The sequence below is a fragment of the Salmo salar genome, chromosome ssa02 (assembly GCF_905237065.1).
Source record: "Salmo salar chromosome ssa02, Ssal_v3.1, whole genome shotgun sequence".
NCBI lineage: Eukaryota > Metazoa > Chordata > Actinopteri > Salmoniformes > Salmonidae > Salmo > Salmo salar.
In genome coordinates, this window is record NC_059443.1 from 52602781 (window position 1) to 52626524 (window position 23744).

The 23744-nt window shown below is 42.7% G+C and overlaps 1 protein-coding gene across 4 annotated transcripts in view; it reads left to right on the plus strand.

Annotated features, from left to right (window-relative positions):
• The first annotated feature begins 7990 nt into the window (after positions 1-7990).
• The window catches only part of LOC106585934 (sprouty-related, EVH1 domain-containing protein 2), a 27372-nt gene continuing 11618 nt past the window's right edge, over positions 7991-23744 (plus strand). For 3 of the 4 annotated variants that reach the window (XM_014172684.2, XM_014172699.2, XM_014172711.2), the window contains exon 1: positions 7991-8401. In XM_014172684.2, the coding sequence (XP_014028159.1) occupies positions 8376-8401 (26 nt within the window). In that variant the 5' untranslated portion in view covers positions 7991-8375. The remainder of the gene's footprint in view (positions 8402-23744) is intronic. The other variant, XM_014172704.2, reaches the window with a different exon arrangement.

Sequence of the window (23744 nt, forward strand, 5' to 3'; positions counted from 1 at the left end):
CACATGCACATTTGTGGCCTGCTGGAGGTCATTTTGCAGGGCTCTTGCAGTGCTTCTCCTGCTCCTCCTTGCACAAAGGCGGAGGTAGCGGTCCTGCTGCTGGGTTGTTGCCCTCCTACGGCCTCCTCCACGTCTCCTGATGTACTGGCCTGTCTCCTGGTAACGCCTCCATGCTCTGGACACTACGCTGACAGACACAGCAAACCTTCTTGCCACAGCTCGCATTGATGTGCCATCCTGGATGAGCTGCACTACCTGAGCCACTTGTGTGGGTTGTAGACTCCGTCTCATGCTACCACTAGAGTGAAAGCACCGCCAGCATTCAAAAGTGACCAAAACATCAGCCAGGAAGCATAGGAACTGAGAAGTGGTCTGTGGTCCCCACCTGCAGAACCACTCCTTTATTGGGGGTGTCTTGCTAATTGCCTATAATTTCCACCTGTTGTCTATTCCATTTGCACAACAGCATGTGAAATGTATTGTCAATCAGTGTTGCTTCCTAAGTGGACAGTTTGATTTCACAGAAGTGTGATTGACTTGGAGTTACATTGTGTTGTTTAAGTGTTCCCTTTATTTTTTTGAGCAGTGTATATTATTATTATTTTTTTTTATTTATTTAACCTTTATTTAACTAGGCAAGTCAGTTAAGAACAAATTCTTATTTACAATGACGGGCTAGGAACAGTAGGTTAACTGCCTTGTTCAGGGGCAGAACGACAGATTTTTACCTTGTCAGCTCGGAGATTTGATCGTGCAACCTTTTGGTTACTAGTCCAAAGCACTAACCACTAGGCTACCTGCCGCCATTTATACAGTCCTTAATTCCTGTTATTACTGCTCTTGTGAGATTGTATATACAGTAAATTCATTAACTTTCATTTCCTTCTACAGAACCCCTGCTATTCCACTACTTCTCCCACTTTTCATCTGCATGTACATCCCCATGTTCATCTTCCTCAGCGTGTTTAAATAAAGTTCCGGTATGTGTTAACTCTTGGGCTGCTTTATCCCCCTTTAACCAGAGGTGGCATCAGTCACAATCCAGTTAAACACATAGCCCCGGGTCGCTCTCTTTCGAGGTCTTTTGTCTCGCCGGATTTGTGACTTTGCTGACACCACTACAGTATGGCGGCCCACAGAGACCACACAGGGTACTTTCCACACTGCCCACCTGCGGTCCAGTGGAGTATGGCCCCGGGGTATCCAGTGGATTACTACCATGTGGATTATACCCCCTCTCTGGAGCCTATGAGAGCCCCACACCTGCTGACGGTGCAGCATGGACCCTATGGCCCTTCTCCTCCACCTACGGGATACTACTCAGAACCAGATGGGGCCACATCCCCAGCCACCCAACGTGTGGATTGTTCTTCGACATTGGAGTACCAGGGAGTTGCAGCGTTGTGGACATCGCTGCATAAGTCATGAATACAGGAAGCTCGTTTTGCCCGAATTGAGCGGAATATACAGTATTTTTCACATTATGCAACAGAAGACCAGATCCCAGGCTTCCTCCTATCAGGGAAGTCCTCTCCAACAGGTTGCAGTGGAGAACATGGGAGAGTCATGGTGGACAGCAGCAAGAAGTTGCCTCTTCGGCCCTGGCATCGAATGTGACTATATTGCCTCTCCAGCCTGAGCACCGTTGTCGGGACAGGGACACGTCGTGTCCTCGGCCCCCTATGCTGCCTCTGTATATCTTGTAACCTGCAAACATGTTCAGGGATTATATATCATTTATACAGTCCTTATCTACTGTTATTACCTCTGATGTGAGATCGTATGTATAACATATTCATTGCCTTTCCATTCCTTCTAAAGAACCACTAGTATTCCACTACCTCTCCCACTTTTCATCCCCATGTTTGTCTTCCTCGGTGTGTTTAAATAAAGTTCCTGTATGTGTTAACTCCTGGGCTGCTTTATTCCCCTTTAACCAGAGGCAGCGTCAGTGAATCACAAACCAGTAAAAAACGTAGAGCCCGGTCAAGGGGTGACAATACTTTCTGAAGGCACTGTACATAGACACATGCAAACTGACACACACACACACAGAGACAGACAGACAGACAGACAGACAGACAGACAGACAGACAGACAGACAGACAGACAGACAGACAGACAGACAGACAGACAGACAGACAGACAGACAGACAGACAGACAGACAGACAGACAGACAGACAGACAGACAGACAGACAGACAGACAGACAGACAGACAGACAGACAGACAGACAGACAGACAGACAGACAGACAGTGACACATGCATACACACACATACTTGCCATATTGCTGCCATTTATCTAGTCCTCTGAGATCGACAATAGTGACAAGGGAGTAGGACACTGGGGTCAATTATTCAGATGGTTTGATTTGGTTTAACATACCTTGGGAAATGCAAAATGTATTACCATAATGCAAAAGTCGATCTAATCGTTTCAGATTTACTTCCTTGAGTGCCTAGGGTGTAGGGGCTAGGGGTTGTTTTGGGATTCAGAAGAGTATGGCTACATTCCGAATCTCTGCTCGTGCACTCGTTCACTCCCCCTCATACATTTAAAAGCATTGGATTGGTTCAAGCGTGACTGGAGAGTGTTTCCAACATATTCCTCACAGCAGTCCATTATTTTTTAAATCTATGAGAGTGTCCACATGAAAAAATACTATAGTATACTATGGTATAAATACTATAGTTTTCACTGTAGTGTTTTTGCTAACAATACTGTAGTATTGACAGTAGTGTTGCAGACACGGTTGTAGTACACTGTAGTATTTACAGTTTACTTATGCAATAAGGCCCAAGGTGGTGTGGTATATGGCCAATATACCATGGCTAAGGGCTATTCTAAAGCACTACGGAACGTGGAGTGCCTGGATACAGGACCTTAGCCATGGTATAGTTGCCAAATACTCCAAAACCCTGAGGGGCCTTATTGCTATTATAAACTGGTTACCAACATAATTAGACCAGTTAAAAAAAATACAAAATTATTATATACCCATGGTATACGGTCTGATATACCAAGGCTTTCAGCCAATCAGCATTCAGGGCTCGAACCACCTAGTTTATGATATAAAATAAATTCTGTAGTAAAAACAAATGTAGTATATATATATATATATATATATACTGCTCAAAAAAATAAAGGGAACACTTAAACAACACAATGTAACTCCAAGTCAATCACACTTCTGTGAAATCAAACTGTCCACTTAGGAAGCAACACTGATTGACAATACATTTCACATGCTGTTGTGCAAATGGAATAGACAACAGGTGGAAATTATAGGCAATTAGCAAGACACCCCCAATAAAGGAGTGGTTCTGCAGGTAGTAACCACAGACCACTTCTCAGTTCCTATGCTTCCTGGCTGATGTTTTGGCCACTTTTGAATGCTGGCGGTGCTTTCACTCTAGTGGTAGCATGAGACGGAGTCTACAACCCACACAAGTGGCTCAGGTAGTGCAGCTCATCCAGGATGGCACATCAATGCGAGCTCTGGCAAGAAGGTTTGCTGTGTCTGTCAGCGTAGTGTCCAGAGCATAGAGGCGCTACCAGGAGACAGGCCAGTACATCAGGAGACGTGGAGGAGGCCGTAGGAGGGCAACAACCCAGTAGCAGGACCGCTACCTCCGCCTTTGTGCAAGGAGGAGCAGGAGGAGCCCTACCAGAGCCCTGCAAAATGACCTCCAGCTGGCCACAAATGTGCATGTGTCTGCTCAAACGGTCAGAAACAGACTCCATGTGGGTGGTATGAGGGCCCGACGTCCACAGGTGGGGGTTGTGCTTACAGCCCAACACCGTGCAGGACGTTTGGCATTTGCCAGAGAACACCAAGATTGGCAAATTCGCCACTGGCGCCCTGTGCTCTTCACAGATGAAAGCAGGTTCACACTGAGCACATGTGACAGTCTGGAGACGCCGTGGAGAACGTTCTGCTGCCTGCAACATCCTCCAGCATGACCGGTTTGGCGGTGGGTCAGTCATGGTGTAGGGTGGCATTTCTTTGGGGGGCCGCACAGCCCTCCATGTGCTCGCCAGAGGTAGCCTGACTGCCATTAGGTACCGAGAGGAGATCCTCAGACCCCTTGTGAGACCATATGCTGGTGCGGTTGGCCCTGGGTTCCTCCTAATGCAAGACAATGCTAGACCTCATGTGGCTGGAGTGTGTCAGCAGTTCCTGCAAGAGGAAGGCATTGATGCTATGGACTGTCCCGCCCGTTCCCCAAACCTGAATCCAATTGAGCCCATCTGGGTCATCATGTCTCGCTCCATCCACCAATGCCACGTTGCACCACAGACTGTCCAGGAGTTGGCGGATGCTTTAGTCCAGGTCTGGGAGGTGATCCCTCAGGAGACCATCCGCCACCTCATCAGGAGCATGCCCAGGCGTTGTAGGGAGGTCATACAGGCACGTGGAGGCCACACACACTACTGAGCCTCATTTTGACTTGTTTTAAGGACATTACATCAAAGTTGGATCAGCCTGTAGTGTGGTTTTCCACTTTAATTTTGAGTGTGACTCCAAATCCAGACCTCCATGGGTTGATAAATTGGATTTCCATTGATTATTTTTGTGTGATTTTGTTGTCAGCACATTCAACTATGTAAAGAAAAAAGTATTTAATAAGATTATTTATTTCATTCAGATCTAGGATGTGTTGTTTAAGTGTTCCCTTTATTTTTTTGAGCAGTGTATATATATATTGTAATGACTGTAGTGTTTTTGAAGACTGTAGTATTTACTGTAATACTTTTGCGGACATGACTGTATTATTTACTATAGCTTTTTGTTTTATTATCGTTGAGATAGCAGTGGGGGCTCTCTCCGTGAGAAAAACTACTGGACAACATACTCAAAGAGCACATTTAACATAACCTGTACGTAGGTAGGATTGAGGTCTGAAATGATAGTTCAGAGCTTCTGCTCTTTTCCATAACCTGTAGGGAACACAATATATGGTCTATACTTGGCATGTAGGTTTCTTGCTTATGGGTGGCACAAATTGGGATATGGGACAGGGTACCGTCCCATATCCCGATCCATGAGGGTACCGTCCCATGATACCGTTCCATTAATTCCATTCCAGCCATTACAATGAGACCGTCCTCCTATAGCTGGTATATGCACATTAAATACTGTAGTATATACTTCAGTAATTATTGTAGTGTTTTTTGCAGACTCTAGTGTTTTTGCGGACAATACTTTGGAATTTACTGTACTGTTTTTGCAGTCTGTAGTATACTGTAGTATTTACTATAGTATTCTACAGTATACTACAAAATTCTATAGTAAGTACAACACATGATTGTGGGATACTGCAGTGTGTAGTATAGTATTCTACAGTATACTACAGTTTACTACAGAATTCTATAGTAAGTATCGTAGTATTCTATAGTACACTGTAGTATGTTACACTTCGGGAGAAGGGTAGAGAATCTGAATGTTGCCAGCACTAACCATTGATTGAAGCATCCAACAGACTGGCTCCCTCTACTGAATTTTGCCATAACATGCAATTGCTGTGGTATTGTAATACTTTTTATAGCCCTCACTTTGTTTGTGTTATCTGTTCAAAAAACAAATCATATAATTTACAGAAATATATAAAGCAAAGTGGTGTATAACAAAACATATGTTCTAGCTACGTTGATGTCAAACTAAAAGTATTACTAATAACATGATGTGACACAAGGCAGTAATATTAAAGTACAATGCAAGAGTAGCATACCATGCAATGTCATGTTAGGTCATGCAAGGTCATTTTACACCAAAATGTATTATATCGGATCTAAATTGCAGTGGTGTGAAGTACTTAAGTACAAATAGTTTCAAGTACTACTTAAGTAGTTTTTGGGGCTATCTGTACTTGACTATTTACATTTTTTTACAACTTTTACTTTTACTTCACTGCATTCCTACAGAAAATATGTACCTTTTTTTTCTCGAATGCTCAGGCAGGACAGAATTATGGTCCAACGCATCAATTAATATGGCACAATGTCATCCTTACTGCCTTTGATCTAGCGGACTCACTAAACACAAATACTGCATTTGTAAATGATGTCTGAGTGTTGGAGAGTGCCGCTGTCTGTCCGTAAATAAAAAGGAAAACCTACTGTCTGGTTTGATTAATATAAGGAATTTGATGTATAGCAATTACATTTACTTTTACCCTCGTAAAACTGACTATCCTACTGATCCTTGACTTCGACGATGTCATTTACAAAACAGCCTCCAACACTCTACTCAGCAAATTGGATGCAGTCTATCACAGTGCCATCTGTTTTGTCACCAAAGCACCATATACTACCCACCACTGCGACCTGTATGTTCTCGTTGGCTTCATATTCGTCGCCAAACCCCCTGGCTCCAGGTCATCTACAAGTCTTTGCTAGGTAAAGCCCCATCTTATCTCAGCTCACTGGTCACCATAGCAGCACCCTCCCGTAGCACGCGCTCCAGCAGGTATATTTCACTGGTCACCCCCAAAGACAATTCCTTCTTCGGCCGACTTTCCTTCCAGTTCTCTGCTGCCAATGACTGGAACGAATTGCAAAAATCACTGAAGCTGGAGACTCATATCTCCCTCACTAGCTTTAAGCACCAGCTGTCAGAGCAGCTTACAGATCACTGCACCTGTACATAGCTCATCTGTAAATAGCCCATCCAACTACCTTATCCCCATACTGTTATTTATTTTGCTCCTTTGCACCCCAGTATCTCTACTTGCACACTCATCTTCTGCACATCTATCAATCCAGTGTTTAATTGCTATTTTTTTTATTATTTCAGCACTATGGCCTATTTATTGCCTTACCTCCCTTATCCTACCTACATTTACGTCATTTAGCAGACGCTCTTATCCAGAGCGACTTACAAATTGGTGCATTCACCTTATGATATCCATTTGCACACAATGTATATAGACTTTTTCTATTGTATTATTGACTGTATGTTTGTTTATTCCATGTGTAACTCTGTGTTGTTGTTTGTGTCGCACTGCTTTTCTTTCTCTTGGCCAGGTCGAAGTTGTAAATGAGAACTTGTTCTCAACTAACCTACCTGGTTAAATAACGGTGAAATAAAAAAAATAACTATTGAGTACTTTTTCCACCACTGTACTTAAGTAGGCTACATTTAAAACTGGATAGTATATTACTGGATGACTTTCACTTTTTCTTGAGTAATTTTTTATTAAGGTATATTTACTTTTATTCAGTTTGACAATATTTGTGCTTTTTTCACCACTGCTAAAATGTCATCTGGACAGTTGTGAACGGCAAATGAATGTAACGCATATGTTGACCACTAGGTGGTGGTAGAAGACAACTATTGTAGTTTGGACCATGATTCGTTGAGCCTTCCATTTGTGAGAAATTGAACAATAGTTTATTGACAATATAAAAAAAAATGTATTTTCATTGGCACTAAGGCTGAAACAGCGGTAATGTGATACAATGACCTTAACTGAAAACTATCTACAGCTGCTCTACACTCAAGACCCCTCAAATATATGGTTTCTTTCTTTTTTCTCATCACCTACTGTGTCAGTGAATGACAGATGTGTTTGGAAAATAATTGATGATGGTGCAATCAAAAAGATGTTGTATTCCAGTAATTTCAGCTGTTATGAATGCATGATAATCATGATATAGGTATTCAGGTTACTCACTAGTTCATACATAGGCTACATTAGGTATCATTAACCCTGTATCCACATCTTCATAACATACCAACCAGCACTGTTTGAAAATGTAACTAGGAGGCAATATGATAAAGTACAGTCCAAACAGTGATGTAAATGCAATGTCCTGAGAGAGACCTTATTGTGTGGAACAGTATAAATAGGGAAACATACATCATAGTTTGGTATAGCCAATTAGTCCACTGCTGGCTTTTGGACATCCCTAAAAATCCTATAAGGTTTGCAGTCCTTCAGGTCTGACGTCATCACTTCCGCAAGCCCCCCCCCTCCCCTCCAACCCCAGTGTCGGCGGCGTTGGCTTCTACAGACAGAATCCAACATGGAGTAACCAGAGATGGGGCTCGTACGGGGCCATCCTCACCGACATCAACGCACGATTTCAATTACCGCATTTCAGCATGGGGCGCGACGGGATTAAATCGGTGGAGGTGTTCCAAAGGGATTTACACTCTCGTGGATGCACTCGAATAATTGTAGTGAAGCGCTGAGAGACGAAGAAGAGAAGCAATAAATAACGCAAACAAACATAGAAAAAAACACTCTGGAAAACTAGGCTGCTACTGTTACGGTGTGTGATCGAGGTGTTGGACGAGAAGGGCAAGACAAAATGAAGACACCACACAATGTGCCCTCGGTGGGATATTATTGTAGGTGAAACGGAAAAATGACCGAGGAAACACACCCAGACGAGTGAGTAGCCTATAACATTAGCTACTTCGCAAAAGTAGCCTTAATTCTTATTTCGTGTGTGATACGTTCTCTAATTATACCCATGTTGTGCATGTCTGAGATGCATGACGAGAGTGGACCTGAAGTTTTCCCCCAAAGTTGAACATGCTTTGTTACAATGTAACGTTAGTGGACAGAGGAGCTGGATGGTTAGGCCCCCCTCTCCCTCCTGAACGACTTCAGTCTTGAACGAGGGAGAAGGGGGGGACGAGAGGGGGGGTTGGATCGGAAACATTTTGTAAAGGGTTTTACAGTGAAAAGTTTCAAAACTGCGCTTAATGTCACCATTTGCCATGCAAATAACAGCGGCAGGCGTATAACAACGTTGTATGTGTGTATGTTGACCACTATGTAAAATGATCTGGGTGCACGGTCACGGAAAAGTAGCTTTCGTTTGCATTGTGACGCTGTTGGCTAGAAAGTCTTTCTTTGTGGAGGACTGATATGCCATATCCGCCATTTCTTTTCGGAATCGCTCTAATTTGCATACTGTCCTTCATTCATAAAAATACCAACCGCAAAGGCCGAGGGGGTGCGCGCGGCGTTGGCAGAGTTTACGTGAATATTTAATCATGTTCTAAGTAGGATCAAATATTAATGTCTAGTTGGAAAGTTAATCCTGTTGATTCAGTATAATGATACATCGCATTTTACTGCAGTTACCGAATGATAGTCAACATTTCCGCCCTACAGTTTTTTTTAAATTTTATTATAAGGACCTTGTACATTACGTTAGTCTATTAATAGGTTATTCATGGGTTCTGCTGCAATACTAGTACATAGGCATTCACTGGAAATTCTTTGTCATGCACAGATTGTTTAATTTTTACTCCCTCTATTTCTACTGGTAAACCCATTTTCACACAAGCCATTTTCTCATGTAAAGTCCATTCCATCTTACTTATAGTTCTACACACTTTTGCTTTTTAAAATAGATGTCCTATTGTAGCCTCCTCAGAGAAGGAAGGCGGAGGACCATCCTATTCATTGAATTTCATAAAAGTAGTGAAACACTTCAAAAGTTATCATTTTTAGATATAATTATAGGTACTAAATATATTCACATTTCACCAAATAATAGGGATGGACAACTGCAGTTTTTTGACTTTGAGTACTTGTATGATTGTTTTTCAAGTACTCAAATTAAGAAAAACATAAGGTCCACACTGGAAAAATATATGTGCGCATTTATCTATATGCCAACGATGCATCATTTATCATAACCATTACAAATAACAAATCCTAATAGCTAAAATGCCCCAGTCATCAATTTAAAAAAAAAAGTGCAGTTTTATAATGAATTTATTGAAACGGTCATTTCACCTGGTTATATTATATCGTGGAACAGGTAGTAGCCTCAGCAGTGGCGTTTGTTGGTAGAATCCTATGGCTGTGCAATGACATAGCGTTGTTTAAAAAAAATATATATTTGCACCCAAGACTCTTTTATTTCCCAAGCCGTTACCACATAATAGTGCGAAGTGATGTACATCTCATGTCTGGAACAATTATTCTCCATGATTATTATTTATCTTTTACCAGGCTCAATTTGGCGAGTTGAAAGACCTTTTTTTTATTTTTAGGGTTACAAACCAAAATCTGTCTTTTCGATATAAGTGCATTCAATTTAGTTGGCCTAGGCTTAATGAATCTGATGAAAATATGCAATTTCTATTTATCAGACTAATGTTTTGCATATTTTCAGTGTGGAACCTGTCTATGCTTAGGCGGGGTTATAGCATAGGCTAACCAATTCTAAATGGCACTAGCAGTTTGCAAAGTAGTGTTGCCACAGTCATAAACTCTGCCTATTTGTACAATTTCTCTTCTTAATATCACATTTAAACCTAACCCTTAACCCTAACGTTAACCTTATGCCTAACCTTAAATTAACCTTTTTTTTTCTCCATACATTTTTACAATATAGCCAATTTTGACTTTGTGGCTGTGGTAACTAGTGACAACAGCAAAGTAGCCTGAGCGGAAATTAGACGGGGCGCAATTATTCCAAAACTACACCTTGTTGTTGGAACACACATTTACTTACTTCAGTCAATCAGTCCATTTTGAATTTGTGATAAAACTGTTGTTATTTGGCAAGGAATGTGGCTTGTCTATCCCATCAGTTAGATGCATTTTTCTAGGCCTTTGTTTCTGAAGGCCTAGCAGGCGGTTTTGTGTGGCACTCAGCATTTGTAGAGTGAGCGGTCGGAACGCAATTGAGTGAGACAAGGTGGGAAAGGGAATTTGGGGAGAAGAACGGTTAGATACATACATTTGACATTTTAGTCATTTAGCAGACGATCTTATCCAGAGCGACTTACAGTAGTTAGTTGGCCTACATCATTTTTCATACTGGTCCCCTGTGGGAATGAAACCGATAACCCTAGCATTGCAAGCTCCATGCTCTACCAACTGAGCCACACGGGACCCGTTTGGTTACGTTTTTGTTTGCCCCGCAAATGCATGTGTACAAATGGAACACGAGTCGAAGCAAATTAATGTTGTCTTCAAAGACGAGAGTTTCGACCAAGTGTTTTTACAGTACTTGAAAAACGTGATTAAAGATGGTTTTGATGTCCGTTCAGTACTCAATTACTCATACCCATCCCTACCAAATAACTGATTAAAACGCACTGTTTGCAGTAGCCTCAACAGCACCCTCTAGGGCAGCACCTTGGGGTAGCAGGAGGACAGCTATTTTCTGTCCACCTCTGGGTACATTGTCTTCAATACAAAACATAGGAGGCTCATGGTTCTCACACTCTTCCATAGACTTATACAGTAACCCTAACCATAGCTATATTTTGTTGTAATTGTTCTTCTTCTTAGTTTACCTTTCATTTACTTAGCTAATGTAGCAAATTTAGCCTACTCAACAATCTGACTCAAAAAGAGAGGTGGCTTAGGCTTTCCAACACTTCAACTCTTCCAAGTCAAGATAAGCTTTTGGTTTCATTCATTTATTGCCACTGTGGCACACCAACTGCTTGCTATACACTACTGCGTGATTGTACACATGGATTACATTTTGGGTTTACTAACATGTTAGTTCTAGTTTGTTGACTATAACGTTAATATGGTGACAGTGATGTATGCTGTGTAGCGGTTAGCAGTTATGATATGAAGGTTTGGCTTGGAGAGGTTTTTTGTGCCTGGTCACAGACATCTGTTCTGTTGTGCACTGAATTCCACAAGCGAAGGGAAAAAGTGTGAGGAGTAGCGTACATAGAAGGAATTACAGTGGAGGAAAAAAGTATTTGATCCCTTGCTGATTTTGTACGTTTGCCCACTTACAAAGAAATGATCAGTCTATAATTTTAATAGTAGGTTTATTTGAACAGTGAGAGACAGAATAACAACAAAAAAATCCAGAAAAACGCATGTCAAAAATGTTATAAAATAATTTGCATTTTAATGGGGGAAATAAGTATTTGACCCCTCTGCAAAACATGACTTAGTACTTGGTGGCAAAACCCTTGTTGGCAATCACAGACGTCAGACGTTTCTTGTAGTTGGCCACCAGGTTTGCACACATCTCAGAAGGGATTTTGTCCCACTCCTCTTTGCAGATCTTCTCCAAGTCATTAAGGTTTCGAGGCTGACGTTTGGCAACTCGAACCTTCAGCTCCCTCTACAGATTTTCTATGGGATTAAGGTCTGGAGACTGGCTAGGCCACTCCAGGACCTTAACCTGTTAGGGCTAGGGGGCAGTATTGACACGGCCGGATAAAAAACGTACCCGATTTAATCTGGTTACTACTCCTGCCCAGTAACTAGAATATGCATATAATTATTGGCTTTGGATAGAAAACACCCTAAAGTTTCTAAAACTGTTTTGAATGGTGTCTGTGAGTATAACAGAACTCATATGGCAGGCCAAAACCTGAGAAGATTCCATGCAGGAAGTGGCCTGTCTGACAAGTTGTTGTTTATCTTGGCTCTTTTTATTGAAGTCTGAGGATTTTTGCTATAACGTGACACTTCCTACGGCTCCCATAGGCTCTCACAGCCCGGGAAAAAGCTGAACGATATCGAGGCAGCCTCTGGCTGAAACACACTATCACGTTTGGCAAGTGGCCGATCAGAGTACTATGGGCTTAGGCGTGTGCCCGAGTCGACCCCATGCTTTATTTTCTTTCGTCTGTTTACCTAAACGCAGATTCCCGGTCGGAATATTATCGCTTTTTTTTATGAGAAAAATGGCATAAAAATGGATTTTAAACAGCGGTTGATATGCTTCGAAGTACGGTAATGGAATATTTAGACATTTTTTGTCACGAATTGCGCCATGCTCGTCACCCTTATTTACCCTTTCGGATAGTGTCTTGAACGCACGAACAAAACGCAGCTATTTGGATATAACAATGGATTATTTGGGACCAAACCAACATTTGTTATTGAAGTAGAAGTCCTGGGAGTGCATTCTGACGAAGACAGCAAAGGTAATAACATTTTTCTTATAGTAAATCTGACTTTGGTGAGTGCTAAACTTGCTCGGTGTCTAAATAGCTAGCCCTGTGATGCCGGGCTATCTACTGAGAATATTGCAAAATGTGCTTTCACCGAAAAGCTATTTTAAAATCGGACATATCGAGTGCATAGAGGAGTTCTGTATCTATAATTCTTAAAATAATTGTTATGCTTTTTGTGAACGTTTATCGTGAGTAATTTAGTAAATTCACCGGCAGTGTTCGTGGGAATGCTAGTCACATGCTAGTCACATGCTAATGTAAAAAGCTGGTTTTTGATATAAATATGAACTTGATTGAACAAAACATGCATGTATTGTATAACATAATGTCCTAGGGTTGTCATCTGATGAAGATCATCTAAGGTGGTTTGGGTTTATGTGACATTATATGCTAGCTTGAAAAATGGCTGTCTGATTATTTCTGGCTGGGTACTCTGCTGACATAATCTAATGTTTTGCTTTCGTTGTAAAGCCTTTTTGAAATCGGACAGTGTGGTTAGATTAACGAGAGTCTTGTCTTTAAAATGGTGTAAAATAGTCATATGTTTGAAAAATTGAAGTTTTTGCATTTTTGAGGTATTTGAATAACGCGCCACGGGATTACACTGGCTGTTGAGTAGGTGGGACGCAAGCGTCCCACCTAGCCCGTAGAGGTTAATGTGCTTCTTCTTGAGCCACTTCTTTGTTGCCTTGGCCGTGTGTTCTGGATCATTGTCATGCTGGAACACCCATCCTGACCCATTTTCAATGCCCTGGCTGAGGGAAGGAGGTTCTCACCCAAGATTTGACGGTACATGGCCCCGTCCATCGTCCCTTTGATGCGGTGAAGTTGTCCTGTCCCCTTAGCAGAAAAACACCCCCAAAGCATAATGTTTCCACCTCCATGTTTGACAGTGGAGATGGTGTTCTTGGGGTCATAGGCAGCATTCCTCCTCCTCCAAACACAGCGAGTTGATTTGATGTCAAAGAGCTCCATTTTGGTCTCATCTGACCACAACACTTTCACCAGTTGTCCTCTGAATCCCCTGTCTAAAAGACACCTGGGAGCCAGAAATCTTTCTGATTGAGAGGGGGTCAAATACTTATTTCCCTCATTAAAATGCAAATCAATTTATAACATTTCTGACATGGATATTTCTGGATATTTTTGTTGTTATTCTGTCTCTCACTGTTCAAATAAACCTACCATTAAAATTATACACTGATCCTTTCTTTGTCAGTGGGCAAACATACAAAATCAGCAGGGGATCAAATACTTTTTTCCCCACTGTAAGTGATGATTCTGTATGTGGCTGCTATGAAAGTGAACTGTGTGTGCAAGCATGTGCAAGGCGGTATTGAATGTGTCACTTTGATTACTCCAATTTGTCTCTCGACCGGTGCGCCTACGATATAAACTTTCATTTGTAGGCTAGGTTGTAGCAACCTCATGATGGGTATAGGGGAAATTCGATTATCATGTAGTAGCCAAAACCTATTGATGTTACACTGAGCTGGGCGAATGGAATATGAATGACAGTCATCCATGCTGTAGGCCAGGGTGAATTCCGAAAAAGTGGGCCATTTTTTGCAATTCTGTCTTCTGTAACCTCTTTTGATGTCTAGCCAACATATTAGCCCAACAAATGATACAACAACTGATACAATGGTCATCCCTAATATTAAATGGCACTCACCACCACTGGCCTACACGTTCTACAAGGCATATGTTTTTGGGTGTAGAGTACACCTTGGAGGTTTTTGCAATAAAGGTTCTGTTGCTCATAGCTTTATGTCCTTTGTCCTGCGTGTAGAGATTTGGCAATAACCCATGGCCTGAAGGAGTAGGCTATCTTTTCTTACAATGATTTATGGTACGCTCACACACACACCTATAGGTAAACACATGACTCAGATGGAAATCTAATAGTTTGAGCTTGGGAAATATTTACCCAAACTGAAAGTGCTAAAAAGAAGCAGGTTACTTCAATCCATAACCATTGGCGTTGACATTTCTTAAGCAATTGAACATGATTGAATGGTGGGGGGAATGTTGGAACAAAGTCGCCTTGGCAACGTTTCATGTGTGCACAAAAGGATACGTAGGATGCTCAAGTTCTCGAATGATATCACAGGTTTTAGTACCCTCGAGCAACAGGCCAAAGTAGTTACACAACAGTGTTCCTGCAAATTCCAGCAACATACAGTACACAACTGTTAAAGACTGTTTTATTATATCTATCCGAATGGCTAAATGTGGTCCAGTTTTATTGGTCTAAGTGCAATTTTGCATGTGCACGTCCCCTCCTTCCCCCATTTCCGGAGGTTTGGTTGGCTAGTTGTATTGATCACAGTAATGACGCCCCAGAACCAGCAAATTCTGAGCTGTCAATAATGCCACCGAGGGGAGAAAATGACATTGAGGAAAGGTCAACACAACTGTCCCCAGCTTCCCAGCCCCATTACTGCCCCGGATCGATTTCATATCAACCCTCCCCTTCCATGAGCTGGGCCGGCAGTGTTCTGCTCAACAACGGCAAAATGAAGCCGAGATGAAACTATTGGAGCCAAATTGTTGCTGTTGTCATTTTTCCCTTTACCGAAAGGTTGTTTGAACGTCAACAAAGAGATGCCTCATTGCCATATTCTTATTGTCTATCACCAATGATACAAAGCTTGTCATTACATGAATAATACTGCACTTCATTCATGTGCTTTACTTATAGACTGTCTCTTTCATTCTAAGGTCTTGATCCTGACTTAAACTGTCCCAAACTTTGAGGGACTCAAAGGTGGCCAACCTGTACACTGCTTTTTGCCTAGTGATTGGGATGTCACAGGGCAGATATGGTGTTTGCCATTTGGGCTACAGGCCATGTGACATGACTAATGGAAGATGGATTACCTTTACTTCAGTTCAATAGTGGCATCGCACATGTCCACATTCTGCCTCTATCAACCTGCTCACGTTTTGGATATCTGTCGACGGGGGAGCTCATGTGAAAGCACCACACAAAGTCACAGAGTGCCATTTTCCTTTTTCACCCGGTTTGGTTGACTTGGTTAAAGAGCATAGTCACTCTCTTTGTGATGGCGAGGGAACTCATTCTCAATGTTTGGCAGTGACCAAGTGAAAACACCATCTGCTCCATCTCTCCGCTGATAGGGGAACTGAGATCTGACCATTTTGTATGGGGGTGATGTCATAAGCATGTGGGGAGTTTGCGTTTGTTTTCCCCGGTGTCAGTGGACCACCTGAGGCAACAGTGGGCTCGAATGGCTGAACCTGTACATCCAGCCGGTGGGCCTTGGGCGCAAAGTTCGCTTTAGCAGCGTCAATGGCAAGGCCCCATGTGAATGGTTTGACATGACTAGTTTAGCAGATATTAGATTTGGGCAGGTAAAAGGCAGTTCAGTTTACTGTAGCAAAGAAGTAGTTATATTCCTAGTTATTCCCATCCCAATTTGCCCCAATTGAGGTTTGAAAAGACTGTCCCAAAAATTCACACACAGGAAAAACTCAGAAGCTTCTTTTAGAAGTATAGTCTACAACTTCAAGACAATAACTTATCCAGTAGAAAATTGTCACTAACATACTCAGTCTTGATGCCCCATTGAGGACCAATCAACACTACCAACAGGTTTCTTAGCTAATAGATTATTGGATTTTATGTGATTGTGTGCGTGTTGTGTGTGTTTTGGGGGTTATGGGCAGATGAGGTAAGATTAGGGAAGCCTTATCACATCCTTTTCTTATCAGCGAAAGGGTGCAGAGGTCGGAACAATTTGAGCATTTTTTTTATCCCTGTGTGTCAGTTTGTTTTATTTTATTTGTTTATTTTGGCAGTAGGTTTGGCAATGTGGTTATGGAACAGCTGTTTAGGTAACAATTACATTTCTGTATGCAAATATCTTTCGGTATGCAAAATGAAAAGTGCTGTTGAACTACAGTACCAGGCACAAGTTTGGACACCTACTTATTCAAGGGTATTTCTTTATTTTTACTATTTTCTACATTATAGAATAATAGTGAAGACATCGAAACTGAAATAACACACATGGAATCATCTAGTAAAGAAGTATCTCCTTTCCTATAGCAATAGTAGCAGTGGTGTTGTGTGTCTGGAGTATATTAATAAAGTGTGTTGCTGCACTCTGTCTGCAATGCAACCACTAGGCATGTGGTCTGTAGCTACAGATTACATGCCTCTCATTTTCTATCCCAATTTCAGCTGCCAGCCATACTATGACATCTTCATTCTGAATTTAGTATACCTTCCATATAAAGGTCCTGTAAATACTAGAGCATACTATACTAATTGGAGATGTCTAGGGAGAGGAATGTTGTATAGTAAAGGGGCGAAACTGTGGTGTAGATATTGGAGGGGGCGAACAGTAGACGTGGAGTCACACATGCATATGTGTTTATATTAAGAAGAAAAAAGATGAACACTGAGTTTTATTTTAGAGTTCACCTACCTTATGCCCAATCCACATTTTATTATATATATATCAGTCAGATGTTTACATACACTTAGGTTGGAGTCATTAAAACTAATTTCTCAACCACTCCACGAATTTCTTGTTAACAAACTATAGTTTTGGCAAGTCGGTTAAGACATCTACTTTGTGCATGACACAAGTAATTTTTCCAATAATTGTTTACAGACAGATTATTTCACTTATATTTCACAGTATCACAATTCCAGTGGGTCAGAAGTTTACATACACTAAGTTGACTGTGCCTTTAAACAGGTTGGAAAATTCCAGAAAATGATGTCATGGCTTTAGAAGCTTCTGATAGGCTAATTGACATCATTTTAGTCAATTGGAGGTGTACCTGTGGATGTATTTCAAGGCCTACCTTCAAACTCAGTACCTCTTTGCTTGACATCATGGGAAAATCAAAATAAATCATCCAAGACCTCAGAAACAAATTTGTAGACCTCCACAAGTCTGGTTCATCCTTGGGAGCTATTTCCAAACGTCTGAAGGTACCACATTCATCTGTACAAACAATAGTACGCAAGTATAAACACCATGGGACCACACAGCCGTCATACCGCTCAGGAAGGAGACACGTTCTGTCTCCTAGAGATGAGCGTACTTTGGTGCGAAATGTGCAAATCAATCCCAGAACAACCGCAAAGGACCTTGTGAAGATGCTGGAGGAAACAGGTACAAAAGTATCTATATCCACAGTAAAACGAGTCCTATAACGACACAACCTGAAAGGCCGCTCAGCAAGAAAGAAGCCACTGGTCCAAAACCGCCATAGAAATGCCAGACTACGGTTTGCAACTGCACATGGGGACAAAGATTGTACTTTTTGGAGAATTGTCCTCTGGTCTGATGAAACAAAAAGAGAAACACTCTTTTCCTCGTCAATCTGAGCCAGATTGACAGCGCTCTGACCTAATGAGAATGGAGGGGCCCCAAGGGTGGCCAATCATACACTACATGGCCAAAAGTATGTGGTCACCCCTTTAGTGGATTCTGCTATTTCAGTCACACCTGTTACTCACAGGTGTATAGATGAATTTGGGTTTGGTGGATTCCAGGAGAATGCCACCTGCTCCAATGCATAGTGCCAACTGTAAGGTTTGGTGGAGAAGGAGTGATGTTATGGGGCTGTTTTTCATGGTTCGGGCTAGGCCTCTTAGTTCCAGGAAGGGAAATCTTAACACTACAGCATATAATGCCATCTTAGACGATTCTGTGCTTCCAACTTTGTGGCAACAGTTTGGGGAAGGCCCTTTCCTGTTTCAGCATGACAATACCTCCATGCACAAAGCGAGGTCCATACAGAAATGGTTTGTCGAGGTTGGTATGGAAGAACTTAACTGGTCTGCACAGAGCCCTGACCTCAACTCCATCGAACACCTTTAGGATGAATTGGAACACCGATTGCAAGCCAGGCCTAATCGCCCAACATCAGTGCCCAACCTCACTAATGCTCTTGTGGCTGAATGGAAGTCCCAGCAGCAATGTTCCAACATCTAGTGGAAAGCTTTTCCAGAGAGTGGAGGTTGTTATAGCAGCAAAGGGGGACCAACTCCATATTCATGCCCAGGATTTTGGAATGAGATGTATTTCAGGTGGGGCTAGGGCCCCCCTCCTTGTACCGCCCCCTGACTGAAATGAATGGGGGAGGGGCGTGAATAGACAGCCCGGCTAAGCGGAGGAGACACTGTGGGTATGAATAGTGCCAGACTAACGCATTTGGGGCACCTACACTCAGCCAAAATTAATATTTTTTTAGGGAAAATAAAAAAAATTGGGGGGGGCCTAACTTCATGCATTTCAACACATTTTGCCATGGGGCAGAGATAAATGTGCAGTTAAATGCAAATTTTCTGCAACTTTACACATTTTGCCATAGCATAGGGATGAATCAACCTGTTCTGAATATTGGGGGGGGGGCATGTCTCCCCCAACCCCATATGGCAATTTCGCCTATGGGATGGAGAGTAAAGAGAATATCCCACAATGAGCATACAATAACTCCATTGGTTTCAGTTCTGGTGGGACTGGCCTATTTTGGGCTAGAATATGAATATGTAGGACTTAACCCTACTTGTTTGTTAGGTCGATTTTTGAATGGGATAAATTATTCTATTTCATGTACAGTTGTCTATGAACCTCTGACCCTTGATGGACACATTGCTGCGCTGCTTTGCTTTGTCTGGTTCATCAAGTAACAGAACAGCCTCTTCTCCACACCTCAAACTCAAGGAAAGTATCCCATGACGTTAACTTTGTTACCGGCCAGCACCTTGTACAGAATCCTCATCACTAGATATGCTTGGGCTGTTTTTATGATGGCCTGTGATAGAGAAACAAGAGCTTGGAGGGGAAACTGATGAGCTGACCTGGATGGGAGCTGCCAGAGAGGAAGAGGGAGAGGAAAGAAAAAGGACTATCGATCACCTATGTTCCTTTATTCTGAGCCGTGGATGACATCACCCCAGGTCTTTCACACCTACCTGTGGGTTGGGTTTGTACATTGTAAACCTTTTAACCTCCTTTTATGAGCCTGACAAAGTAATGACACCGGGCAAACACTCCTGATAAGAAGTCCAGTCAGAGCTGAGTAATATTCAGCCCACAAATTCTTCTGACCTGCTTGCTAGTGAGAGCCATGGAATGTACATGTTCTTTTGCTCTCTGCTTTATACAATGTGCACAAACCTTCACTGATTGGCGGGCTGCTTCGAATTCCTTTCATGCTCAGTGAGGATCCTGTGTGTGAGAGTAAGCCCACCCCTCCTGTGTGTTTAGGTAGTGGTGGACCTCTTAGGCCATGTTTCTCCCCTCACCCCTCCTTGACGGACGAGGATGGAGTGCGCTGTGTGCCACTGCCGGCAAATGCGGAATGGCTGCCGGGCGATGACTCATGCTCAACACACACACGCACACACACTCCACTCTCTCGTTCCCTCTGTCTCTCGCACACACACACACACAAGCGCCATCTGCTTGTCAAGGAGACTGAATCATACGGTACGTGGGGAAGCACTTTTGAGCAAAACAGCCTGGAAATTAGGCACGGCCGCTGCTGCTTCCACCATGGTCAGGCTGGTGATTGGGATGTTGCGTCGTTTCGCACACCGCGACCGTCTGCCGATGGAGACCACGAGGAATTTGTGACCGTGGCCGCGGGGTGTAGGAGAGATGTCCGATTACAAAAGGCAAGCCGTCCGGTTTTGTATTTCTGCTGCTTCCCTGGTATCTGCTAGCCATGTCTTTCTGTGTCTACTCTGCAGTGTTCTCCTCCTCGCTCATATTCTGGGTGGCTGTTGCTGGAGGGGCTGCCGCTCGTGACTACTGCTTGGTTAGAATAGGGTTTTGTTTTGGCTGTGGCAGAATAGGTTAGATGAGCGAAGCAATGCTGCCTCCTTTTACAGAGGAGATTTGGTGTTTCCGTAACACCGGGGGCTCTCTCTGGCTTGTGCTCTCAGGGCTTTAGATGTGTAATCATAGGTGAGTACATTGGCTGGCACTCTGCGAGATTGTTCTGAATCATCCATGTGGGATCCATGTTCATGGATCTCAGGGAGACGGATCGTCAGCCTTGCTTGCAAAGACGGGCTTTATTCAGACATTTTTCTTCCTTTTACCCAGGTTATTGGTCAGAACTCAATGAATATTCATTGTGGTTGGAAGGGTATCAGGGATAATCATATCGTGTGTGTGACAGAGAAAAGATGTGGGAGAGAGGGGTGACCTCTGCAGAGGGAGAGGAATTACTCCCCCTCTTTAGTATGTACTATTATGGCCGCTGCATTCCAGGGGTGTCAACAAAACCCGAGCTTATCGTGCTCTGGGGGTGGGTGGGCTGTGGAGTCATCATCCCTCATATGATATCAAATACTGCCTGTCCCTCAGGATTTGACAAAGAATTTCCCATGTCTAGTGACACACACACCCAATTCATATGCACTGGTGTATTTGTCTGGGATGTTATATATATATATATATGATTGCTGCTGATTAATTAATTTGTAATCCTTTTGCATTTTTGCTTGTAGTTAGGTGTCCTTATTCCTCTGGTGTGCATTTCTCATGCTTCTTGGCATGGTTTGTACATGTCTGTGAGTTGGGCCTAGCTTGTCTGAGGGTGTATGTGTGGGAGTGTTAGTGGAGGTGTACCATCACCCATGCTCTCTTCAAATGCCAGATGGACAGTTAGTTTACCATATTAAAAGCCATGGGCACATAGACATCTTTCAACTGCTATGGATGTAAAATTCCTGCCTACTATATCGTCAAATGGTTTGATCTGAGGAGGTGTAATGCACACAATTGAGCTGTACCCGTGGTATAGCAATGCTGATTCTTACAGGACTAGACTGGCCTCAGTATCCCTTTGAGAGGCCCTGATGACTAGAAAGACAAATGTAAATGTGCATGAGGAGTAGTGTGAGGGTGGTATTGGGGAAGTGACAGGTTGAAAAACAATGGAGATTTAGACGGCCATTACTTTTTGTAAATCTGCGTTCTTCATATCTGGTTTCGGGCAGCCGCTTGAATAGCTGATATTTGGTACCCTTTTTCAGCAGCTTTGACGATATCATTTGAAATACTATGTCACGCAAAGCCATACCACCACTAATGGGCGTTCTTCTTAATAGCTGTGTTTAATTGGTGCTAGTTTGTGTCCGTTCAAATATGGCAGAAGGTGAGGGGGTGACACAGAGTACGTTCGCGGACCAATTTCACAGCACAGATGTACGCGTGACTCATAATTTTCAGGGGGGTTTTTTGTTCACGGAAAAAGGGGTTTTGTCCTGTGGCTGTATGCAAATATCTAGGTTTCGTTTGTATCAGTAGTTTTGTTTTGGTGTGTTTGCACTGCAAAGCAGGTCCACGATTGTGACCTCGTGTTTCAGCATGATGATCCACAGCCCCATGTTGCAAGGATCTGTACACAAGTCCTGGAAGCTAAAAAATGTCCCAGTTATTCCATGTCCTGCATAGTCACCAGACATGTCACCCATTGAGCATGTTTGGGATGCTCTGGATCGACACGTACGACAGCGTGTTCCAGTTCCCGCCAATATTCAGCGACTTCGCACAGCCATTGAAGAGGAGCGGGACAACATTCCACAGGCCACAACAGCCTGATCAACTCTATGCGAAGGAGATGTCGCGCTGCATGAGGCAAATAGTGGTCACACCAGATACTGACTGGTTTTCTGAACCACACCCCTACTTTTTTCTAAGCTACCAACAGATGCATATCTGTATTCCCAGTCATGTGAAATCCATAGATTAGGGCCTAATGGATTTATTTCAGTTGACTGATTTCTTTATATGAACTGTAACTCAGTAAATTCTTTGAAATTGTTGCATTTATATTTTTGTTAAAAAATAAAACGCAACATGCAACAATTGCAACGATTTTTGTGAGTTACAGTTCATATAACGAAATCAGTCAATTTAAATAAATTCATTAGGCCCTAATCTATGGATTTCACATTAATGGGCAGGAGCGCAGCCATGGGGGGGCCTGGAAGGGCATAGGCCCACCCACTTGGGCGCCAGGCCTGTCAGAATTAGTTTATTTCCCACAAAAGGGACATAAATACTCCTCAGTTTCATCAGCTGTCTGGGTGCCTGGACACAAACAATCCCGCAGGTGAAGAAGCCGAATGTGGAGGTCCTGGGCTGGCGTGGTTACACATGGTCTGCGGTTGTGAGGCCGGTTGGACGTACTGCCAAATTTTCTAAAACAACGTTGGCTTATGGTAGAGAAAGTAATATTCAATTCTCTACGAGCTTTGGTGGACATTCCTACCAATTGCACGCTCTCTCAGCTTGAGACATCTGTGGTATTGTTGTGTGACAAAACTGCACATTTTAGTGGTCTTTTATTTTCCCCAGCACAAGATCCACCTGTGTAATGATCATGCTGTTTTATCAGATTCATATGCCACACTTGTGAGGTGGCTGGATTATCTTGGCAAAGGATAATGCTCACTAACAGGGATGTAAACACATATGTGCACAACATTTGAGAGAAATAAGCTTTTTGTGCATAAGGAACATTTCTGGGATCTTTTATTTCAGCTCATGAAACATGGGACCAACACTTTACATGTTGCGTTCATAGTTTTGTTCAGTGTAGTATATTCAGTATATAACACACCTCCAGGCTGTGTAAGGGCTATTTGACCAAGAAGGAGAATGATGGAGTGCTGCATCAGACGACCTGGCCTCCACAATCACCCGACCTCAACCCAATTGAGATGGTTTGGGATGTGTTGGACCACAGAGTGAAAGCATTGCTCATGAAGCTGGTTGAGAGAATGCCAAGAGTGTGCAAAGCTGTCATCCAAGGCAAAGGCT